The sequence below is a fragment of the Centroberyx gerrardi genome, chromosome 24, assembly GCF_048128805.1.
Source record: "Centroberyx gerrardi isolate f3 chromosome 24, fCenGer3.hap1.cur.20231027, whole genome shotgun sequence".
NCBI lineage: Eukaryota > Metazoa > Chordata > Actinopteri > Beryciformes > Berycidae > Centroberyx > Centroberyx gerrardi.
In genome coordinates, this window is record NC_136020.1 from 20,882,506 (window position 1) to 20,904,062 (window position 21,557).

The 21,557-nt window shown below is 43.6% G+C and overlaps 1 protein-coding gene across 2 annotated transcripts in view; it reads left to right on the forward strand.

Annotated features, from left to right (window-relative positions):
* nav3 (neuron navigator 3) overlaps nt 1-21,557 on the forward strand; it is a 232,785-nt gene that overhangs the window by 63,348 nt on the left and 147,880 nt on the right. For both annotated transcript variants that reach the window (XM_078282062.1, XM_078282063.1), the window contains exons 2-3: nt 4,099-4,216; nt 6,123-6,175. In XM_078282062.1, the coding sequence (XP_078138188.1) occupies nt 4,099-4,216; nt 6,123-6,175 (171 nt within the window). The remainder of the gene's footprint in view (nt 1-4,098; nt 4,217-6,122; nt 6,176-21,557) is intronic.

Genomic DNA, 21,557 nt, shown 5'->3' on the forward strand with positions numbered 1-21,557 from the left:
GAGAGAGAGAGAGAGAGGGAGAGTCTGCTGCAGAAATGTAAGGGATCGAACCCTCCATCCTCCTCCTCCACGATGTGATGAACTGGTTTTGCCGTCCAGCCGTTTGCGTTCAAACCTCGGTGGATGTAAAATTTCCTGCAGCCCGAGGTGTCGTCAGGCGCAGCACACACACTCTTAATCTCTCTCTCTCTCTCTCTCTCACACACATACACACACACACACTCGCTCTCCTATTTGTTTACTTGCCCCCCGATGGGATGCGGTTTTCGTGTGCTGTGCCTGTGTGTGTTCGTCTGTCTTTGAGTGTGGTTTTTGGAGTGTGTTTTTCCATGTGTCTGCCTATTTCTGTGTGTGTGTGTGTATGTGTTTATATGCGTCTGTATGTGTGCCTATGCGTCTTTCTGCATATGAATCTTAGTGTGTGTGTGTGTCCACGTGCGATGACGGTTCTCGGTTCTTTGGGTTTGTGTTTTTTACGGCCTCTCATCATGGAGAAAGTCGCTGAAGGAAACCACAACAGATGCAAAGTTCTGAGAGGCGGCGTGTTTGAAGGAGCAAACGTCTCGCTCCCAAGAAGAAGAAGAAAAAAAAAGGGAGAGGGAGAGAGAGAAATGCTTTAAATTGGGAGCGGTGTGTGAGGCAAACGAGGGGGGGGGGGGGGGGGGGGGTGAGAGGATTATTTCATTATGAGAAACGCTTCGGTTTATGGGGGCATTTCTTGGAAAAGGTCTGCCATGCCAGAAGCTTCAGTGCCTCTCTTTCTTTCAGGCATCTGCAAGCCAGTTCCTATTTAGATATTGCTATATTACTCACATTTATTTTATTAAAGTAATAGGCTACTGGAAGTGATGCGTTTTATGTTTCTGGTTTGTTTGGAATCAACAGAAGAAGAAGAACTGGGTAGTTAGCATGAGCAGCGATAGCCACCATGATTGAACAGACGAAGAAGAGAGAAACTCAAACTGCATCAACAGAAAATCCAAGCTCCGCCCACATTGTTTGATTGACAGGTGATTTCTGGGAAGTGCAGAGCAGAAACACCACAGCGATGAGGCTGAGCGACAAAGATGGAGACAAAATAAAAATAAATAAATAAACAAGGATCTTTACCAGATTACCACTTTAATCTTTACTTTTTATCTTTTATCTTGCCAATTTATACTTTTTGACATTCAGGAATTCACGTTGCTTTTCAAGTCGTAGACAAAACCCCCGACAGAAGAAGTCCTTACATTTCTGAGGGGATTTTCGCCATTGAGAGTCCTTCATGTCAGTCAGACCCTCACACACACACACACACACACACACACACACACATACACTTACACAGGCGGTCTTGCCTTTTTTTAAAATATTAATCCGGGATAACAAGACGAGATTCAGGCAGCGGTGCGGCAGCAGCGTCTTTATATGGGCCGACACTGGATTTTTTTTTGTCCCAGAATCTCAGCTGAAGACTCGCAGGAAGAAAGCGGCTCCTCCACGGCTGTCTGTGGAAATTTGTATCAAACGCCCTCAGCACAGTCGGAGGAGCTGGAGCCGTTTTCTAGTTCATGTTGTACCTTTTCAGGTGCTGTCTGCTTTTCAGTCAGACGGGACAGGAGGAAAACCTTATGATTGGAGGGAAAAAACACGGGTGAAACACCGCTATTGAGTGTACGACAGTATGACTGAGTTTTATATGTTAAATGTATTAGTTTAGACAGAGTGGACAGATTGAAAAACACCAAAGGTTATTAGCTTTGCAGTTTTTAGATTAGAATAGAATAAAATAAATTAGATTACATTGGATTAGGTCAGATTAGATGAAACTTTAAAAATCGGGCATTGTTGCAGCAATAGGGAAGAAGAAGAGTATTTAAATAAGAATAGATTGGAGGTTGTTTACATATACGCAGCCATTTTGGATGTCTTTATATTGATGATAATGTGATATTTTTATTGACCTCTGTAGGGAAATTCTCTTTTCACCTCCCCCCCTCCAGGGAGCTCAGAGGTCAGAGGTCAGTGTCTCGCTCAAGGACACTTCAGCAGGGCTTGCCAACATCCGGGGGACTTGAACCTGCGTTGTCGGGTCGAAGGATGGTTTATATAGACACATATGAAGGGTTTCATTCCTAAGCGCTACACATCCATTCTGGAAATATGCTGCTGCCTACAAATTCATCGGCCATTAGGTTTTCCCTCTTTTGATGCTCCAAAATGAAGCGTTCAGCGTCCGGAGCAGGTGTGTCAAGGTGGTTCACGTTGTGCGATTGGGAACAATTGGGGCATTTGAAATCCCGAGCGTCCGGATGTGTTTCCAGTGCCTTTCGGAACAGTTGGAGGCCAAAATGTGATCCGCATCTCTGGTGTCGTGAGCCGGTGAAGCCGCGGCAGCAGCTGTCGAGGTCCGTCTCTCCGCCGGGCGGCTCGCTGGCTCCGCTGGAAGACAAAGCGGCTGTTGAGAGGTTTAGGTGACAATGCAGAAGGTTAGCCAGCATGCTGCTCTTCCGGGCTGAGAGCCTCGCCTGCCACCTGTGGGGAAGTAAATCAAACTATTGATCGCTATCCGAAAACTGGACTGGTTCTCGCTTTGCACTAAGACTGTTCCAGTTGATATCATTGCAGTACCGCGATTTAAGATTGTTCTGATTTGTGTGAAGGTATTTATGCAGTCCTTTCAGATCTTCATTTTTAATACATGACAGTGCTCGGCGTCAGTGCTTGCCGTTCACATACACATATAAGCTCTAGTTTTTTCTGTTTTTTGGAGTTTGTGATGAACCTGCTCCATCTTGTTTCCAAACTGTATCTGTGTTCTCTATATTTGTGTTCTCTGTTTCTGGGAAGGTCTCTATAAATATACTTGACTTGGACTCCATGGGCTCCCAACAAGCATCTGATGGATGGCAACATGCAGGGAAGATTTTCACGATATGATACTATAGCATTGAAAACTGTGTATTAAAACAGCTTTGGAAACTGTTTGAACTGATACCAGAAAGATATTTAGGTCCTGATTTCACAAAACGATGCAGGTAGCGGCTATCATCTCAATTTTGGCGCTATATTTCCCCGGGTTTTCAACGTTTGTGCGGACCGTCGTATCGACATCTACTCCATGTCAGGATGTTTGCTGGGAATCTTTACCAATCTCACGGAGAAAGCTCATAAACAGCGCTCAAGTCCTCCTCGTGCTCCCGAGCGCCGCAGCCGCGATGAAATATTTGTTCGAGTTGCGGAAGATGTTTGGACAGAGCAGGCCGTTTACCACTCACTGTACAGAATACTGAGAGGAGGAGAGGAGGAGAGGAGGAGAGGAGGAGAGGAGAGGAGGTCTTGTTATTTTGTGTGGTCGAGGTTTAGCGATGACCGTGGTGCAAAAAACAAACTTGAGTCATACCTCAGAGGAAAAGCCAAGAACTCGGCTTCCCTCTCTTTGCATTAGTCAGTGTGCAATATGTTATTTTCTCTTTCTTTACTTCTCAACCTCCCTTCCTGTGTCCCTTTCTTTCTCTCCTTCTGTTTTTATCATGCTTGTTTTTGGCCTTTGTTCTCTGTAAAGCACTGTGTAACAAATCTGTTTGTTAAATGGATACAATGAGTTTTTAGGAGACTGGCCTGTTAGTGATGAGAAATAGACACCAAAATCATCCATGTGTCCCCGGTAGATCATTGGCTCTGCTGCTACATGCTAACACGTTAGCATACACTATGCTGAGTGATAGTAGGCGACTAGCATTATCTCAAAAGTGAGGAAATTAGAACTCGTAGCGGCTCTAAAGCTAAATGCTAAGTAATCGTAAATGATATGCAAGCAAGTCTGGCAGTTCTGTGCAGAAGATTGGTCAAATTTACACAAAAATGTACACGAAATATGACAGAAAAACAAGCTAGTGTTTTCAACTAGCAGGAACTACTTTTCCGACTTGTTTACTATCACTCAACATAGTGTATGCTAAAGTGTTAGCATGGAGCACTGAAGCCAATGATCTATGATTTTTTGCTCACTCTCAGCCCACCGTCTCTCTTTTATACACTCTGTCACACACACACACACACACACACACACACACAGACACCGGTGCTGACTGAGTGTTTGGTCTCTTGTTGCAGATTTACACTGACTGGGCGAATCACTACCTGGCCAAGTCTGGCTGTCCGCGCCTCATCAAGGACCTGAGCCAGGACGTCACCGATGGAGTCCTGCTGGCACAGATCATCCAGATCATAGGTACACACACACACACACACACACACACACACACACACACACACACACACACACTGTCATAGAAACATACATACAGTATATCTACACACACTGTGAATACGTTCTCTTTCTCTTCCACTGTTTGTCGCTTTGTGTCTCTCTCTCTCTCTCTCTCACACACACACACACACACACTTTTTCCTCGAGCACACACATTCTCTCTGTTTCTCTAACTCTCTCTTCGTCTGTCTCCCTCTCCCTCTCTCTCTCTCTCACACACACATACACACATTTTTCCTCAAACACATTAACCACCTAAATCTCTCTGTCTCACTTTTTTTCTGCCTTTGTCTCACTTCCTTACTCTTTCTCTCTCTCTCTCTCTCTCTCTCTCTCTCCCCTCTCTCTCTTCTGTTAATGGGTATAGCTAGTCTAGGCTAAATGCTGCTTAACCTGATTTATGTACTGGTTTCTGAAAGTCTCTCTCTCTCTTCCTAGCTCGCTCTCCCTGTCTTAAAATCTTTCTCTCTCAATTTAATTAAAAGTGGTAGCAATAATTACAAGCAAACAAAATGATTAATACTTAAAACAAACTGTAAAGAACAACTGTAAACAAACGCAGATCAAACAGATTATGTAACATAAAACACACAGAGTCATTCATTCATAAATCTTAATGGGATTTCTAATGGAAAGGTCTGGAATTTCACCTAACAGTAGTTTTTTTATTATTAGATAATGTTTAAAATTCATTCTAAATAACGCTCTGTGTCTCTATAATTCACTCTGTGACCACACACTCACACACTCTCACACTCACACACTCACACACTCACACACTCTGCTGCTGTAGTCTTTGTTGTGGAGGCTGATATTTAGGCCAGCAGGCAGCGGCTGGGCTGGTTCTGGGTGCCGGGCGAGATCTACGGCCCTGGCACCCCGAGGTGCTCAGGCTGTAAACCATCCCTGCTACATGAAGGCATGTGTCCCCCATGTGTGCTGTGGAGACTCTCTACCTCTACCTCTACCTCTCTCTCTCTCTCCCTCTCTCTCTCTCTCTCTCTCTCCCTCCATGTCTTCTTTTCTCTCTCGTTCTCTCTCTCACACACCTTTTATGTCTCTCTGTCTCTCTTCCTTACTCTCTCTCTTTCTCTTCCTTTCCCTCTTTCTCTTACACGCACTTTTGTCTTTCTCTCCTCTGGGACTTTCTCTCTCACTCAATCTCTCTTTCTCTCTCACACACACACACACACACACATTCTCTCTCAAACACGTTCTCTCTCTCTCTCTCATATGTCTGCCTCTCCTCCTTGCTCTCTCTCTCTCTCTCTCTCTCTCTCATTCTTTGTGTCTCTGTCACTGTTCTCTACTTTTCATTTTCTGGGACTCGCTCCCTCTCTTTATCACACACACACACACACACACACACACTTTTTCCTCTCTCTTACATTCTCTCTTTCTTTGACACACTCTATCTTCCTTAATCTCTCTCACACACTTTTTTCTGCCTCTGTCTCACTTCCTTACTCTCTCCCCCTCCCTCTCTCTCTCTCTCTCTCCCTCTCTCTCTCTCTCTCTCTCTCTCTCTCTGTTGGATTGAAACTTTACCCTCCCTGCTCGCCCGAACAGACAATGAGGCCAAGCTGGCCTGTCAGTAATTCTCTGGCGGCAGCTGACGAATTAGGCAGCTTGCTTCCCAGACCTTTCCTCTGTCGCTCTGCACCTCAACACACACACACACACACACGCTCACACACACACACCAACACACACACACACACACACACTCCCCTACGCTAACCTCAGCGGAGGTTTCCTGCAGGATTTGTACACCTGAAGTCAGGAGTCACTGGAGCTCGGGATGTCAGAGGGCAGGATGGGAGAATTGTAAAAACCCATTTCTTCGTTTTGTTTGTTTTTCACGCAGCAAATGAAAAGGTGGAGGATATCAATGGCAGCCCCAGGAGCCAGTCGCAAATGGTGAGTCTGTTTCTATTCAACTTAACTGTGATTTTATATAGAAAAGCAAAAAAAACTACATGAACAATGGGGAACAAATCCTGACAAATCAAGAAAAAGTCCTGACTTTTCGTTGCTCTGCTGCATTCTGCCACCACATGTAGATCATATTGAAGTTTTACCTTTGTGTTTTCTTATATTTTGGAGCTTTTAACTGCGAGACATTGACCGCAACAGCAGAATGAGCTTCAATTCCTAGATTACCAGCATGAAAAGTCCACTTACTGTACTTTTTAGAGCATTTCGTTCTCATCCATAGCGACTGTGACAGTGCAACAGTTGAATAAACTTCAATTCCTCGACCATCAGCATTACAAGCGCTGTCCGAAACGAACTTTTGGCTCACTTGCCAAAGGCTTGTACACTAAAAAAAATTACCTGCCAAGAATTATTTTTACCAAACAAAATAATTAATATAAAGTTTTCATAGACATATATGTCACCCCAACTTGCTTTCAATGCTATATTGTTTATAGAATCAGGTACTGTGTAAAACATTCACTAAAGAGATGAGCAGATTTTGAGTTTTAATGTAAAACTTCCTCACAGACTTTGATTGGATATCGCAACGTTTTCTTTTTTTCGTTTTTTTGGTGGCTTCACACCTGCTATTTTTTGTTTGAACATTTTTTATTGAGAATGGAGACCGAGGTACAGAAACATTTGTAAATATGCAAATTATGACATTACAGATACCATCTCTTTTTTAAGACCGACAAAAGCAGACAAAAGACAAACATGTAAACGTTAACGAACAACTTTGACTTGGATTTGAATGGCTAACGGTCAGAGAGAGTGTAGAGAGAGAGTGGACGGTGGTCAGCAGGGACAAAAAACTGAGAAAAGGCAAAGCCCAAAGACTGACAAAGACCAAACTGAGGCGTTCCAATGTTAACATCTCAAAAAAGCGAGGGGATGACACTTAGTGATTTACCCGCCAAAGGCAAATTTTACAAACATTTGGCACTTTTAAATTCAGACGCTGATAACAAGCAACCGTTAGTAAAGACATAGAGAGTGATACCTAGCGTGATCCCATGTGTCGCTGAATGCAGCATGAGCTCAGAAAAGTCCAAGCGTCCGCGTGTTCGACCGTACCCGCTCGCCACGCCGTGTTCCCCCGGCCCGGCGTGCGGCTGGCAGCTCGCTCTCCTCTCTGTTAACGAGGCGACGGGCTGCAGAACCGCTGATTGTCGTCACTGTGAGATAATTACCCCTCACTTTAACTGCAGTTGACTAAGTGTTTATGCAGCGTCGGTCTGCCTTGGCATCTCCCCTCCTGCCATTAAAAGTGACTAAAGCTGTTTAGCTGCTTTGGCGCGCTTGCTTAGGAAGGCGATGTGGGCGAGGAGGTGTGTGTGTTTTGTCTTAATGGGGTGTGTGTGAGTGTGTGTGTGTGTGTTTGTACTTCGGTCTGTGTGTCTGTGTGTGTTTTTTGCTGTTTTATTACAGTAATGGAATGGAATGTCTAGTCAGAGCTGTGTGTGAAATGTAAAGGTTACTCTCTGTTGTATGTTATCCTTGCATTAAATATAAGATCCTGCTATCTCTGTACCACACATATATGTCAGTGTGTCAAGATTCCCATTGGTCATGGAATTACTGGAATATCATGGAGTTTTTAAGGTGTTTTCCAGGCAAGGAAAGTCAAGAAATTTGATAATTTCAAAGGGAAAGTCAGGGAAAACGAGGGAATTTGATAAACTCTAAGGGGAAGTCAGGGAATATCAGCGAATTTTACACTTCCCCTTCACTGGAATGTAGCAGAATGTATTTTACAACTTGTTTCACACATTCATTGCATTAGATGGCGGTTTTCAGCTGGTTTTTTTTTTTTTTTTTTTTTCTCTCCACGGCGAGTCCAGCTGTAGTGGAAACCAGACCGTTCAAATATTAACAAACCAGGAAGGAGGAAAATGTTTAGGTCATGGGAACGCTGCTGTGTACTTATGCCACTGTGTGAGTTATCAATATGTCCAAATCAATTCCACCAAGATCAGTTCCTGTATATTGATTTTTCTTTGGCAGATTTTGATTCTTCTTGTGGCCGGCAACAGCTGATTCAGGTCCAGATTGACACTCTGGTCACTAAGGGCGAACTGCTACAGCACCGCAAGCATGTGGCTGCATACGCCAGCGCCGAGTGTGTGTGTACTATGTGTGTGTGTGTGTGTGTGTGCGTGCAGTGAGCTCTTTGTCTAAGTCACTTACAAAGCCCATTGATCCAGCACCTGCTCTGACCACAGAGGGTCTTGCCAGCTTGGGAAACTCGACTTTGAGGAAGTACGGTAGCTTATGGCCTGGGTGCAGAGGGAAGGAAACATCTGACACACACATGCACACACACACACACACACACACTAACCCACACACACACACACAGAGAGCTACAGATGCAGCCGTTGTAGGAGTCTCGCTCTTTCGCACTATGCTTGCAGGACCGCTGCTGCACTTTTGCTCCATCGCCAAGAGGAAATGTTTGGAAAAATCTGGTTTTGCGTGATTCTGCTCAGCTGTCAGCAGGTGTGAGGAATGATCTGGTATCTAACTGATGGAGAGACAGACTAGTTTTTAGTTACTACTACTTATGCAGTAGTACTATATTACTACTGTATATCACATTCAAGAACTATCTGCAGTAGGAATACAGATAGATGCAAAATGATTGTATGCACACACACACACACACACAGTGTACATAGAGATGAAACGGACAGCGGCCAGTAGGTGACCCCAGCCTCACCTACAGGTAATTTAAATCATGACTTAAACAGGACGTTTTCATGTAATTTCTGATGTACTATTTAGCATACAGAATAGAGAGAGAGGATGGATGGGAGATGGAGGCATGTGTTTCAACTTGTTTATTCCCCTTACAGTTAGAATATTGATTTCAGTTTCCTTTACTGATTTACTGATAAGCTTCTCTCTGTCCTGAGAAAACAAGCTCGAGCTATTTTCTTCTGTTTTGGCCGGATGATATTGTCATGGTTTCAGTAGCTTTGATGCTTAGTTTATTGACTTGAACAGATGATGTGAACTTTGCAGATCTGCTATTGGCTCGAGGTTAAATGCCTTGGTCTGGTTTGCTTCCTCCGCTGAGGTTTTTTTCCCAGTTGGGATTTTGAACCGGTGACCCTCCAGCCACGAGTCCGCTTCTCTAACCGGTAGACCGCTGCCGGTCCAGATAGTGGACTGGAGCCAGCTGAGCAGCTGCTGGAGGAGAAATCACTGAAACACCAGCGACTGCATGCTTCTCAGCCAATCTACACACATAATAAACTCTTCTCTCTCTCTCTCTCTCTCTCTCTCTCTCTCTCTCTCTCTGTCAGTAAGCTCTGCTCTGTGACCTGACTGTCACTTCAATGTTGCTTTATCTGTTAATAACTCACTTTAATTCTCTCTCTCTCTCTCTCTCTCTCTCTCTTTGTGTCTCTCTCTCATTGATCTGATCTTTCTAAGTAATCTCAGTGTTTGTGAACTCCTCTCTGTCTGAACTGAAGCAGCCACCCAGCCGGTGAAGGCGGCCTTAATTGACCCCTGAGCCCTCGTTCTCCATGAGCACAAGGCGCTGGGAGCCTCACCCCTCGCTGCCCAGAGGACTTATGGGATATCATGGGGAACAAACACTGGAATTATGAATAAATCACCCCCACTCTCCTCCATCTTCCTCTTCTACTTGCTCTAATTTGCTCTCATTCAAAACAATACATGCTATATGCTTCTTTCTACCACTCTCCTTAGCTCTTATTTTTAATGCTTTCTCTCTTCTCTTCTGTTTATCCTGCACCTATCCTGCATTAACACTAAAAAGGCCAAGCTGGGGTCAGTTTACTGCTGATTTGAATTTTAGAATTGAAATATCTCAGACTTTTCCAAGCCAAATTTCTGCACAAATCAGCGTTGTTAGATTTCTAAAATCATACAAGGAAACAGTAGTTATAATTGCATTTACCCGCTTCAACTGACAGCTTGCTGGGCTTCTCTTCCACCCCAAAAACCCACTGGCCTTTCTTCCTTTAATGTTATACTGTAGAGAATTAGTGTATTGTAACACAAAACTCCAGTGTGTCTTTCAACCAACTACTTACCAGATCATCATCTGTAACTTCTGAGAGCTGAAAAGGTCGCAAAACACTTGATTTTTCCAAATAGTTTATCTTGGGGACAGAGCAAAAGTGCAGCATTAATTCATCCAGCCTGCAGTAAAATGTACATGATCTAGGAATTGAAGCTTTTACTGTTGCCAGTTAAATTGTAAATGGGAATGGGATTCTTCATGCTATTCCCAGCGGTCAGGCTGGTTGGAATGGCGAACATGCAGATTTTCCCACCAGGGCCTGCGGCTGGTGCACTTGGGGAAGGGTTTTGGTTGGATTTATTGGTGTAGGACCTAATGATTGCTGGGAATTCTGTTCCTGGAACCGGGGAACGGGGAGTCTATACGTTCTTGACCACATGTTCGGTCCCGGGAAGGAATCATCTGCAACCGCTCAGCGGGCCGGTGACGATGAAGAGAACGAGGAACGACAGGAGCGCGGTGCGGAGGGGATTTGAGTCTGGATACGCCGCTTTCCACTGTGTTTTATACGTCTCTCTTCGCTGTTCTTTTCAGCTCGGTGGTAAGAGTAGAGTGAGCGGAGGAGGAAGATGTGGGACAGGGGATATGATTCAGTGGGGAGAGAGTGAAGTGAAGTGAGGTACTTCTTGAAGAGATGAGTTTGAGTCCAACAGAAGATTAGGAGTGACTCTGCTGTCACTTACCCTCCTTTTTTCCTTCTACTTCTCTCTTTACTTCTTATTTTTGTTATTTCTTTCCCCAGCACTTGTCCTTTACATGATCATTCTCAGATAATAGGAGTATTTTGAGGGCATTATGGTCCAGACCTAGAACTCCTTACTCAACTTAGGTTGCTTGTCATATTGGCGATTGAGGGATTTAACCTTTGTGTTGTCCTCGGGTCAAAAATGAAGTTTAACAGCAGTGAAAACCTCCTGAATTCATTTTTTTCTGCATGAAATTCGATGACTTCTCCTGGAGTGATCTTACAATTAGAAAAAGTGAAACATTTGCCTTTTTTTATATTTTTATAAAAGCTATACACAATCACGGTACAAAGATTGTCTTTGGGTCATTTTTGACCCGACAGTTATTAAATCAATTACAGACTGATTAAAATGTAATAAAACATTTATAAATGATTTGTAATAACTATGAAGCACTCTTTCAGTCAGGGGTGGTTCAGTATTAGTCCACTTATGATGTATATTTTACAGTAAAACCGACTGAATGAATACAGAATACCTGGACTGTGAGGTAGGAAAACACAGTTATTCAGCAAGTTGTTAATCCGTGACAGGTTGCTTCTTCATGCAAAATAGATTTTGGGTTAAAAATGAAATAAAGAGGCTTTATACTAGGAGGGACAACGGGGGCATACAGAATATGAAGATATCACAAGGGTTAAGCTCATTCTACTGCTGCACACTCATTGTTGGTCTGGATAAGCTCCAGCTGAACGCATGTGATGTGAGAATGTGAATGTGTTTCTGTGGGTTGAGGGACTCACACGGTGTTTGTGATACTCCAGAGAGCAGCTGTGGGATTCTAGCGTCTTCTCTTTGATACGTCTCACTCGCCTCGCGGCGCGCTCCGCAGTCCCTCCGCCATGTCAGACCTGACGCCCTCTGACAGCGCACTTTCTCCTAATTGTACGGACATCCTCGGGAATTAGAGATGCGCCCGGGGTTTTCTGAATGGGAGGGAGGGAAGATTTCTTTCTCTTTGAAACTCATTTCTCAGAAGAATCGTGCTCAGACACGAGAACGTCAGGCGGGGGGACGGCTGAAGAGGCCCATTCAGCAGAAAATACGAAAGCCTCGCAACACTAATCCGCCTCATTATAGACAGACATCATTAGCAAACCACAGAGCGCTTCACTGGAATACAGATGACTGTGCTGTTTTTGCTCTGTGTGTGTGTGTGTGTGTGTGTGTGTGTGTTTAGTTTCTGGCGACCTCAGCAAAGGATGTCAGGAGGACAAACAAACACTTGTCAAACTCTTATGTGAAGACAGAGGTGCAACAGTTATTAGAAAAATACTTTACTTGCTTTTCATTTGTAGTATTGAGTGTTAATATTTCTGACTGTGTCTTAGATCATATTTAGGTCATCCATCTTCCCCCTTTGTCATGTTTTAGTTCCCTCTACAATAAAACTAGATTTGACAGTGCAGCGATTGCCAAGATGCCAAGTCCTTCTCATACGTTGTTTTATTATCTGTGTTCCCTATTGATTTACATTGGGGTAACGTTTGTGTTAAATTGTGAGTCAGTTTGGGTGCGGTTTAATTCAACATTGCAGCAAGAATTTGCAATGGTCATTGGATGAGAATAGACTGTTCTGAAGGAATACCACATCATAGCGTCATCTAAAAGACATTGAGAAGATGTTGCATTGCAGTGAAATTTGTATTTTAAATAACATCGGCATCAAATCAGATGCAGGATCGGCTCTGCATTGATGCCCTCAAGATGAAGATGTTGAAAAAAATATATTAACGCAGAGGTGACCCTGTGTGTGTGTGTGCAGGAATTCACTCTTTTTTATCGATGGACTTTGAACTTCAGGATTACTAATACCCAGCAGCACAAAAGAGAGCGCAGTGGTGCGTGTTACTCCTTATCTTCCTTGGAATAACATCAGCATCATCAGAAAAAATAGGACCGGACAGTATCCTGGCCGTAGCGGCAGGCTCAGTCCTTGGTGCGCTGCATCGGAGGCCTAATTGCGTCTAGCGTTTGTTAGAGACTGTAAAAACCCGCCGGTCTCATCTGGGACCCATCTGCTGGCAGCCTGCAGGAGCCAGACAGGAGGACAGTTGTATCGTCTTCACTGGGCCTGATGCTTCATCACCAGCGCAGCTCAGCGTTAATCTCTGCCTCTAACTGATCATGTTCCTAATTTCAGCCCCTGGCCCGGCTAAACCCAGCAGCATCTGTGTGACGGTATTCCTCAGGTCGTTGATTTGATTACAGCGGCCCCGGCTGTCGGGCGGCTCACCTGTAATGAGGATCAGTCGGGTTTGGGAATACACTGACAAATGGATGGCGGGGACTCGGGGCTCCTGAAGCGTCCCCGGTGTCAGTTTGCGTGCCCGGCGATTGGCAGCGGCTGGTCTGAAAAGGGCAAGAGGCAGATGGCCGGTTTGGAGCGCTGAACTGTCCCAGGATGGGGGAGTCAGGCTCGTTCTCTCATCTCGTCAACAGTCTCAGGAGGCGGTGGATGCCTTGACTGTAGGGAAGAGGGCTTGTGATTGGAGGGTTGCTAGTTCAAATCCCGGGATGGGTGGGGAAAACGTGGCCAGGGAGAGAGAATGAGAAACACTGAAAAACGAGATTCCCCTAAGGGATGTTTTAGGCCATGATAAAAACAAGTTTATCCAGACAAGAAAAGAAAACAAAAATCACAAAAAAGTACATCAGTGTCTTAGTGTATTTGCGCCCGCCAGCTCCAGATGGGGTGGAGATTAGCGGGGCTTGGGACCACAAGGTCGCCGGATCAAAACTCAAAACTGGATGGAAAAATCCAGGTGGGGTAAGAGATTAAGAAACACTCTCCTCCCCCGCAATAACCTCTGTTGAGAAAGGCACCGAGCCTCCGACTGCTGCAGCGGAGAACTGTGGTTATACTGAGCAGCCTCCAGTTGTGAATGCATGTAACTGTATGATTGAGAAGAAGGACCTTAAGTTAATATACTGTATGTATTTTGCGTGCTCTGGGAACAAAACAACCAAATGACATACAGATGTAGCCAGAGTAGAAGCCCCTTGAGAGATGAATCATCTCATTTTCAAGGTGGTCCTTGAAACACAAATACATCTACAAAACAACAAAACGAAAAGTACAAGTACACGTAAACACATACAAATACAAGTACAAAGGCTCCCTCGCCCCCTCCAACCCCCAATTTTACTGCATGCTTGCTGAACTAATGCTGCACTTTTGCTCCATCCCCAAGAGAAAGTGTTTGAAAAAAAGTTTGTGTTACAATTTACTAATTTTATATGCAGGATAAACGCATTTGCAATGGCTACTTTACTGTGCAATTAAAATATTTAGGGTGGTATCATGGTGTGAGCGTCATTACACATGTATAGAGTGTTCAGAGGGAACATTTGGTGTTTATCAGTCGTCATATTTCACCCACACTCTTAGAAAGGATATCATTTCCAACAGATCCATGTGTCTAATTTGGGACAACACACATTTGTCTCACTTTTCAACACGGTACATGTCAAGAACGAGATATCTTGTGTCAGTATGTGTGTCGTTATTAATGTAATAGTTGTTGAAAAGAGGCATGAGTGATGTCCCAGATAGAGACGTGTGGTTGTGTTGAAAAAATCAGTACCGAGGAGTTGAAGAGTGCGATCCAGTTGAGTGTGCGGCGCTCTAAACTTTCTCAGCAGCTGTTGCACTGAAAACTCACGCTGTGCGAACATTGCTCCTCTCTTTCTCAGACTGGTGTGAATCCTTTTTTGGGATCCGAGCTTCTTCTTGCATTGTTCGTACGCAAGAGATGTGCGTTCTGGTGCAAGGGCTGACCCTCTCATATGTCAGCCGGTTTAGCGGCACGAACAGAGCACCCAGGGGCTCGTTACAGTCTCACTTGTAGCTCAATTGGAAGCTTTTAATCACTCATTATAGCTGAACGACATCAGCAGATGTTCTGTTAAGGGAGCAAAGAGCCGGCTTGTTAAAAAAGGCCAACTGTGAAGGACCGCTAACCTTTGATCTGCCTCTGTTCATTTGACTGCGTAGCACCAGCTGCAGCCTCTCTCCGCTCCTTCGCTCATTCACTATGAATGTTGCAATTCGGGAGTAATAAAGTATAAATCAATCAGTCAAGTCTTGTTCACTCATTCTCTCTCTCTCTTGCTGTCTCTCGGCGGGAGGCTGCTGTCTCTGTCCCTGTTTCTTTTTAATAAGGAAAAGGAGCAAAGAAGAAAAGACGGGGGGAGTAGAAGTGTGGGGATCAAACACCTCCTTCCATCCCTTTTTTTCTTTGTCTCTCCCGCCCCATCTCTCCCTCCCTCCCTCATATGATATTATTCAGTACTTGCCCAAAAACTCAAACCATTTACACCCAAAGGACCTCGGCTGGTGCTCTTAGCTTCCCTCTCCTGCTTCCATCCTTTATTTCACCCACTTTGCCCTGAGTGCACCCGACTCGGCCGGGTGCTCCTCAGCCGCCCGCAGTGTGACATGACAAGTGTCACATCTTCAAATGATTGCTGAGTGTTGCTCCCGTTCCTAAGGAAAGGAAAGGAAAGTGGCAGCAACTACATTTTGTTAGATATATTATCAACAAAAACAACATTTCTGGCCGTAAATGCAATTATTTGCACCGGTGGCAGCGAGAGGTAACTGTGTGGAAAAAAAGCTGTTTGAACTTGAGTCTTCAGAAATCCTGTGCTGTGAGGTCAGTAAACGCCACACAGCTCGCTCATGTTTACCAACCCGGGCGGGTCTGTGATGCTTTATACCAAAGGAAAGGGAGAGGAGAAAGAGAGAGGACAGATCTAATGTTGGTGAAAGCTGGACGGTTTTGTATTTCTTCTCTGTGGGAGGAGAAGATTTCCTGCCAGTGACCAGACCCAACATCGACATTTCATTTGGACAGAAAGGATAAAGCGTCTTAATTAGTCGGGATGGGACGCTCTTCTCTGTCGCAGCCCCAACTTTGTGATTTAGGCTGATAAGACAGGTGTGTTTTTGCTTGAAAATCATCTCTAGTGCAGCTTTAAAACAATGTACATAACTTCTTGTAGGAGATAAATTAGTCTTTTTCCTCAGTTTCTACTACTCACACAGATACTACTCTTTGGCTTTGTAGGGCTGCTAGTTGGTAGGTATGGTCAGCGGTTCTTAATATAGGACAGGTGCTCCAATGGGGTCACAAGATTATTTGATGGATTGGGAAAAACATGTTTCTGATATATGAATGTCATATGTTTTTATGATAAATGTCTTTTTTTCTTGTGAAATAGTGTATATCTGCAGGATCTAGGTTTCCTGCAATAATTAACAAGTAGAACAGCCTGAAAACGGAAAATAAAAATCATTATACTGTAAGAAGAAGAAGAATTTACTGTAACAAGAAGTCATAAGTAGGCATTGCTTCGTTTGAAAGCCAAAAAGGTTGAGAACCAAGAGGAAGCCGTAGGGGCTGTGAAGGTATTTGTCACCTTGCGTCCCGGGCCGGTCAGCGGGTTACGTAAACCGAAGTCTTCAGAGTCCGGAGCTTGACCTCGCTGACCCCCTTGTGGAGGAAACTGCCTGAGACGGGACTGACAGGGCCGAGACTGTAGCCTGTCAGCGCTAATACCATCTATCATGTTGGTGATGTTTACCAGCGCATGACAGGATTGCAGCACGATGTGTGTGTGTGTGTGTGTGTGTGTGTGTTTGAGAGAGACCGAGGACAGCAGAGTCACTCCCTGCCTTCTGTTGTAAGCTTAAAACCCTTCAAGAAATACTTAATGTCCTCTTCTCAACCCTGAATCACATCCTCCTCTCATTTATCTCCCTCCACTCTACTTGCTCGAACATACTGTGGTGTGAAGTTGAATAAAATCCTCTCTACCTCTACCTCTTTCCTAGTATAACAGACTGGAAGATTATTAATGTGATGTTGTGTTAGCAAACTCCCGCCTCATAAATACACTTTGACAGAAGCAAGTGCAGTTGCTGTGTGTATTCTGTCCCCCGTTTCAGGTAAAACTAAATTTGCGCTTATAACTTTTGTTGAACTGATAGGTTTGAATGTTTAATTGTTGATTGATAGTGTTTTAAGGTGACATGAAAGCATATTTCATGTCATTTCTCCCCTTTCTTCTGGAAATTAACAGTGTTAGCTAATGCTAGCTAGTGTAGCCGGCTAGCTAATCCACTCATTGTCATGGCAACTGAGTGAGTGTCGATATTTGGGTTATAAGGTTATTTGTGTGCGTTCACGTGGCTGTGTGTTAAAGAATGTGACCTGTTGATAATTGATAAGCTAGTATAATTTAAGTGGTAATTTAAGTGCCAAAACTGTTGATTCTTAGCTTAAAGTTCCCATGAAATGAACTCCCATTACTTTTTACTTCCTGGAACACAGAGTATCTTTCCTGGTGACATCATGCTGCACCAGGAGGCACCAACCAATAAAACCATCAGATTTTTGAACAATCCCACCCCTCTGCACCCCTCCCGTCAAATAAAACTGCCTTTCTCTCCCTGACTCATACTCCATTGGTTTAGACTTTTGAATGATCCCTCGCTGCGTTATGTCCCGCCCCCAACATCCTGTTTGGAAATGCATCAAATCAAGGAAGTAAAGAAGCCGTTTCATGGGGTCTTTAAAATGTGAAAAATGGAGTTGATGATAGTGCTAGCGTGTGTGTGTTTGTTGACTGTATGTAAAGTGATGAAAACACTTTAAAGTAAGTGCATTGCTTTGTATTCTCTCCCAGGTTCAGGGCTGCTAGCACTTAACTACCACTTCTGTGTCATACTCATACTCACACGGGAATATTTTGTTGCATTTATTTTCAAGGCACTGTGGCTGTGACCCTGCTTAGAGAGCTTAGTGACGTAACAGCTGATTTGTACAATCTCATCACTCATACAGTTTCATCACTGATACATCTGATCAGTACATCCGATTTTGTGTTTAGATAATGTGAGCTTGTTAGCTTGTAGCTAACCAACAGTGTCTAAACAAACATTAGTGTTACTAGTGGCTAGTTGCTACATGTTAACATAGCACTGGTTGCTAAATGAACCTGCTAACAGTTTGTTCAGGTTAACTGAGCTGACGCTTCTCAAGCTCCAACTCAGACTGGAAAAAAGGAAATGACTGGTTGCTCTATATTGTCAAGCTGGGATCAAAAATGTTTCAGGTGCTCTTGGAAAACGGGGGGAACAAAAGTGTGCTACAAACCGAAGGACAATCCAGGCACTCCAAATATAGAAATATAATCACGAGGAAGAAAAAAAAAGCCTTTATTGTAGTGGCTAAATCATTAAAAAAGCCAACATGTTTCGACCACTGTAGGTCTTCTTCAGGGCTTTAAACATAGACAACGCAGGTGTGGCCTCACCTATATAATAGCAACAGCCAATGGGAGGCAGGCACATGACCCGGATAATCACATAACAGGTGAAACAAATTGAAAATAATGAAAAGAAAATATATATATATAATTAAACCGAATAACATGAGAATAGATTACACAGAAATATAACATGTACATCATACATAGGGAATAGATACCCATATATAAGTTCAACTCAGAGTGTTTTGGAGTAGAGACTAGAGCTAAAGACAAGACAGTTTGTCACAGACAGAAATCTGCTGTATTCGACTATTCCCTGGTACTCATTACTGAATTGACCTCTATTGTGTTTTTTGTAATGTTGCTGATGTAGGAAATTGAAGCTTATTCTACTGTTGCACTCATATGTCGCTCTGGATAAGAGTGTCAGCTTAATGCCTGAAATGAAGTGAAATGAAAATGAGAGCAGGAGACAAAAGACAGAGGAGGAGAAAGTGACAACCAAGGCAATCTTTGTTGATGCGTTGCATGATTTTCCAATTTTTTTTTTGAGAACACATCATCAACAGAAATGCTAATGAGATCTCACTCCAATCAAAGAGATTAACCGAGAGATTTATGAGGTGATTTCTTTGTCTTTGCCATCCATTAAACATGTTTCTCTCTCTCTCTCTCTCTCACACACACACACACACATACACACACACATGCACACACACACACCCTGTCTGTGGAGCAGATGCGCGGAGCCACATGGAGGCCTTCCAAGTTATTTGATGCTGTAAATATTTGAAAATGAACCACTAAAGAGCATAATTGAAACGTCCCTGGATGTTAGCGGGTGTTACCATGCAGATCCTGTTGATTATATGTCATTTGTGTTTATACGCTGACTGAGAAACAGGAATGTCACAGCCAAAAAAAACCTTAAAGAAAAGGATTATTTTATTTACAAGAATATGAGATATGATTTGATGAAAATCAGCTAGGACTATATTTTGTTTTGTGTTAGTATTTCATGTGTTTGTCTACCCAAACACACTAAATACTGTGGATATTTCAGTTGTGTTGTATTTCTTTTAGAAAGTTTTATGGCATTCAGTTTCATAACATTTAGGCTGCTGCAGATGCAAACATCAGCGCTGTAACCTGACAAATCTGGATGTTTAACGGCTTTTCTAATAATAAGCAAAAACCCAATTTTCAGAGGTTTTGGGGAACGACAGATCCCCATCAAGCCGCCGTGTGAAAGATCTCAGTCAGGAAAGGGGATTATAGGGACTGTCACCAAAAATCAATATTGCATAACGCAGTTCAGCAGCCGATACCAGCCGAGAAAAAAACTTTCTTTACTTTGGATTTTGTCATGATGAGCGATGATCCCCCCGGATTATGAGGCGGGCTCGCTCAGCCCGGCCGCCCCGCCGCCCCATCACCTGCTCTGAGCTCCGTCTCATCGCGCCCGTCCGATCCGATCCGTTTTGATTCATGGCCTGTCAGCCGGCGTCTACTTTGGATACGCGGGGAGCGATGGGGCAGGGGTGCGAAAGGCCTGGATCCAGGCGGAGAGGGGAATCGATAGTCTGTTCGAAGTGTCAGGCTCTCATTCTGAAGAAAAGAGATGACGGAGAGGTGATAGACGAAGAGAGAAGGAATCCCTGAAAGATAATTCCAGTTATTTTCAATCTGGGCCTTATTTTCCTAGTTTTTGCTGCTTATGAACTGGAGATATTTAAAGCTCTGCAGTGAAGCGAGTGACAAAATTTCCAATCAATGACAAAAACTAGGCGAGTAAGGTTGAAAATAACCAGAATTATCCTTTAATGGAAGATGACAGTGGTTCTGATGACAGTGGAGTGAAGTGCTCAAAGCCGCCACATCCTTCAAGTCCTCTGTTACTGGCTATGGAAAAAAAAGAAAAAGAAAAATACTTCTAATTTATCAAGGCCAAACAAAGAAATAATTCAAGCCTCTTGACTGCAGAGAGGAGGGGGACTCGGCTTCATCTGCCTGTAAACGTTTGGATTTCAAAGCGGCTCGGCTCAGCTACATTAATTAATAAAGTATATTCTGGCTGTTAAAAACCTATAATGAGCCGAACCTCGTCATCCAGACTGAAGCAACACGGAACCGGGACGCTTTTAAGCGCCCGGAGGAATTTATAGGTACCAAAAAAGCTTGTTTCCTTTCAACGTTCTGCTTTGTAGTTTGTTAAGTGGAAGAAAAAAAGCAAACTTTGATACAGGTTTGTCAGATGGTAAAACTCATTTTCGTTAGCGTCGGCCGATATCGATTCTGATCTGCTGGCAGTACGGCTTTGAAACAAAAATGCGGCGGGTTTTGTAAGTGATGGATTCTGTTCTGAGGGATTTATTTGGATTCACTTGACTCATCACTGAACTTCATTCGCTTCTGCCTGGTGGAACAGAGGGGCCTAAAGGGACCAGGGACCCTCTACCTCACCACCACTGGCTGTCCCTGACCTCTGACCCCTTCTGGCGAATTGCGTACATGTGTGTTTGTTACAGAAGGGATATACGAGGAAACAAATTCCCAGTTACACTGTGTGGAATATGGCAAAATGAGCTCCAGATATAAGCCGTATAAACTTCTCTTTGGGTGGTTTCTGCCTTCATCACCTCTTCACATTTTAGCTGATTATCTTTTCTTTTCTTACAGTAAAGCGAGTGAGAGGTTCACTTGATGGTTGATGGTCAAATGTGTCGTTTTATGGGATCGAACCTGTGAACTTTCAGCTGTGGGACTTTATTTCTACCCACTAGGACACCCTTTGAACTGTATTTTCATGAGATGGTAAAAAATAAATAGTAAATTGACAGCTAATCATAGAAAATAATCATTACGGCTTGGAAATTAAATTCATCTTATGACTACCCCTACAAAATAGCTCTGTTTTTGTAGCTAGAATCATCTGTGCTTTTGAAATATTGACTTATGAATTTCAGGTGGCATGTTTTTTTTTCCCAAAATGGATATTTAGCATTTTGGAATGAAACCCTTCAATTATGGCGCCGTGCTCATGTTCTGTAAAGTGCTAACGCTTGGTTTTCCAGTGCTGTCCTGAAGGAGGTTGTTTTCTGTCCCGTAGGAAGTGGTAATTGAGGCGTTGGCCCATTTGTACTTGACAGTTGCGTCTAAGGGATAACACTTTCCAATTCCAGCCATCATACATCAGTTACTTGATACTTTCGGAGAGGCCCAGCATGCCTCAGCACAC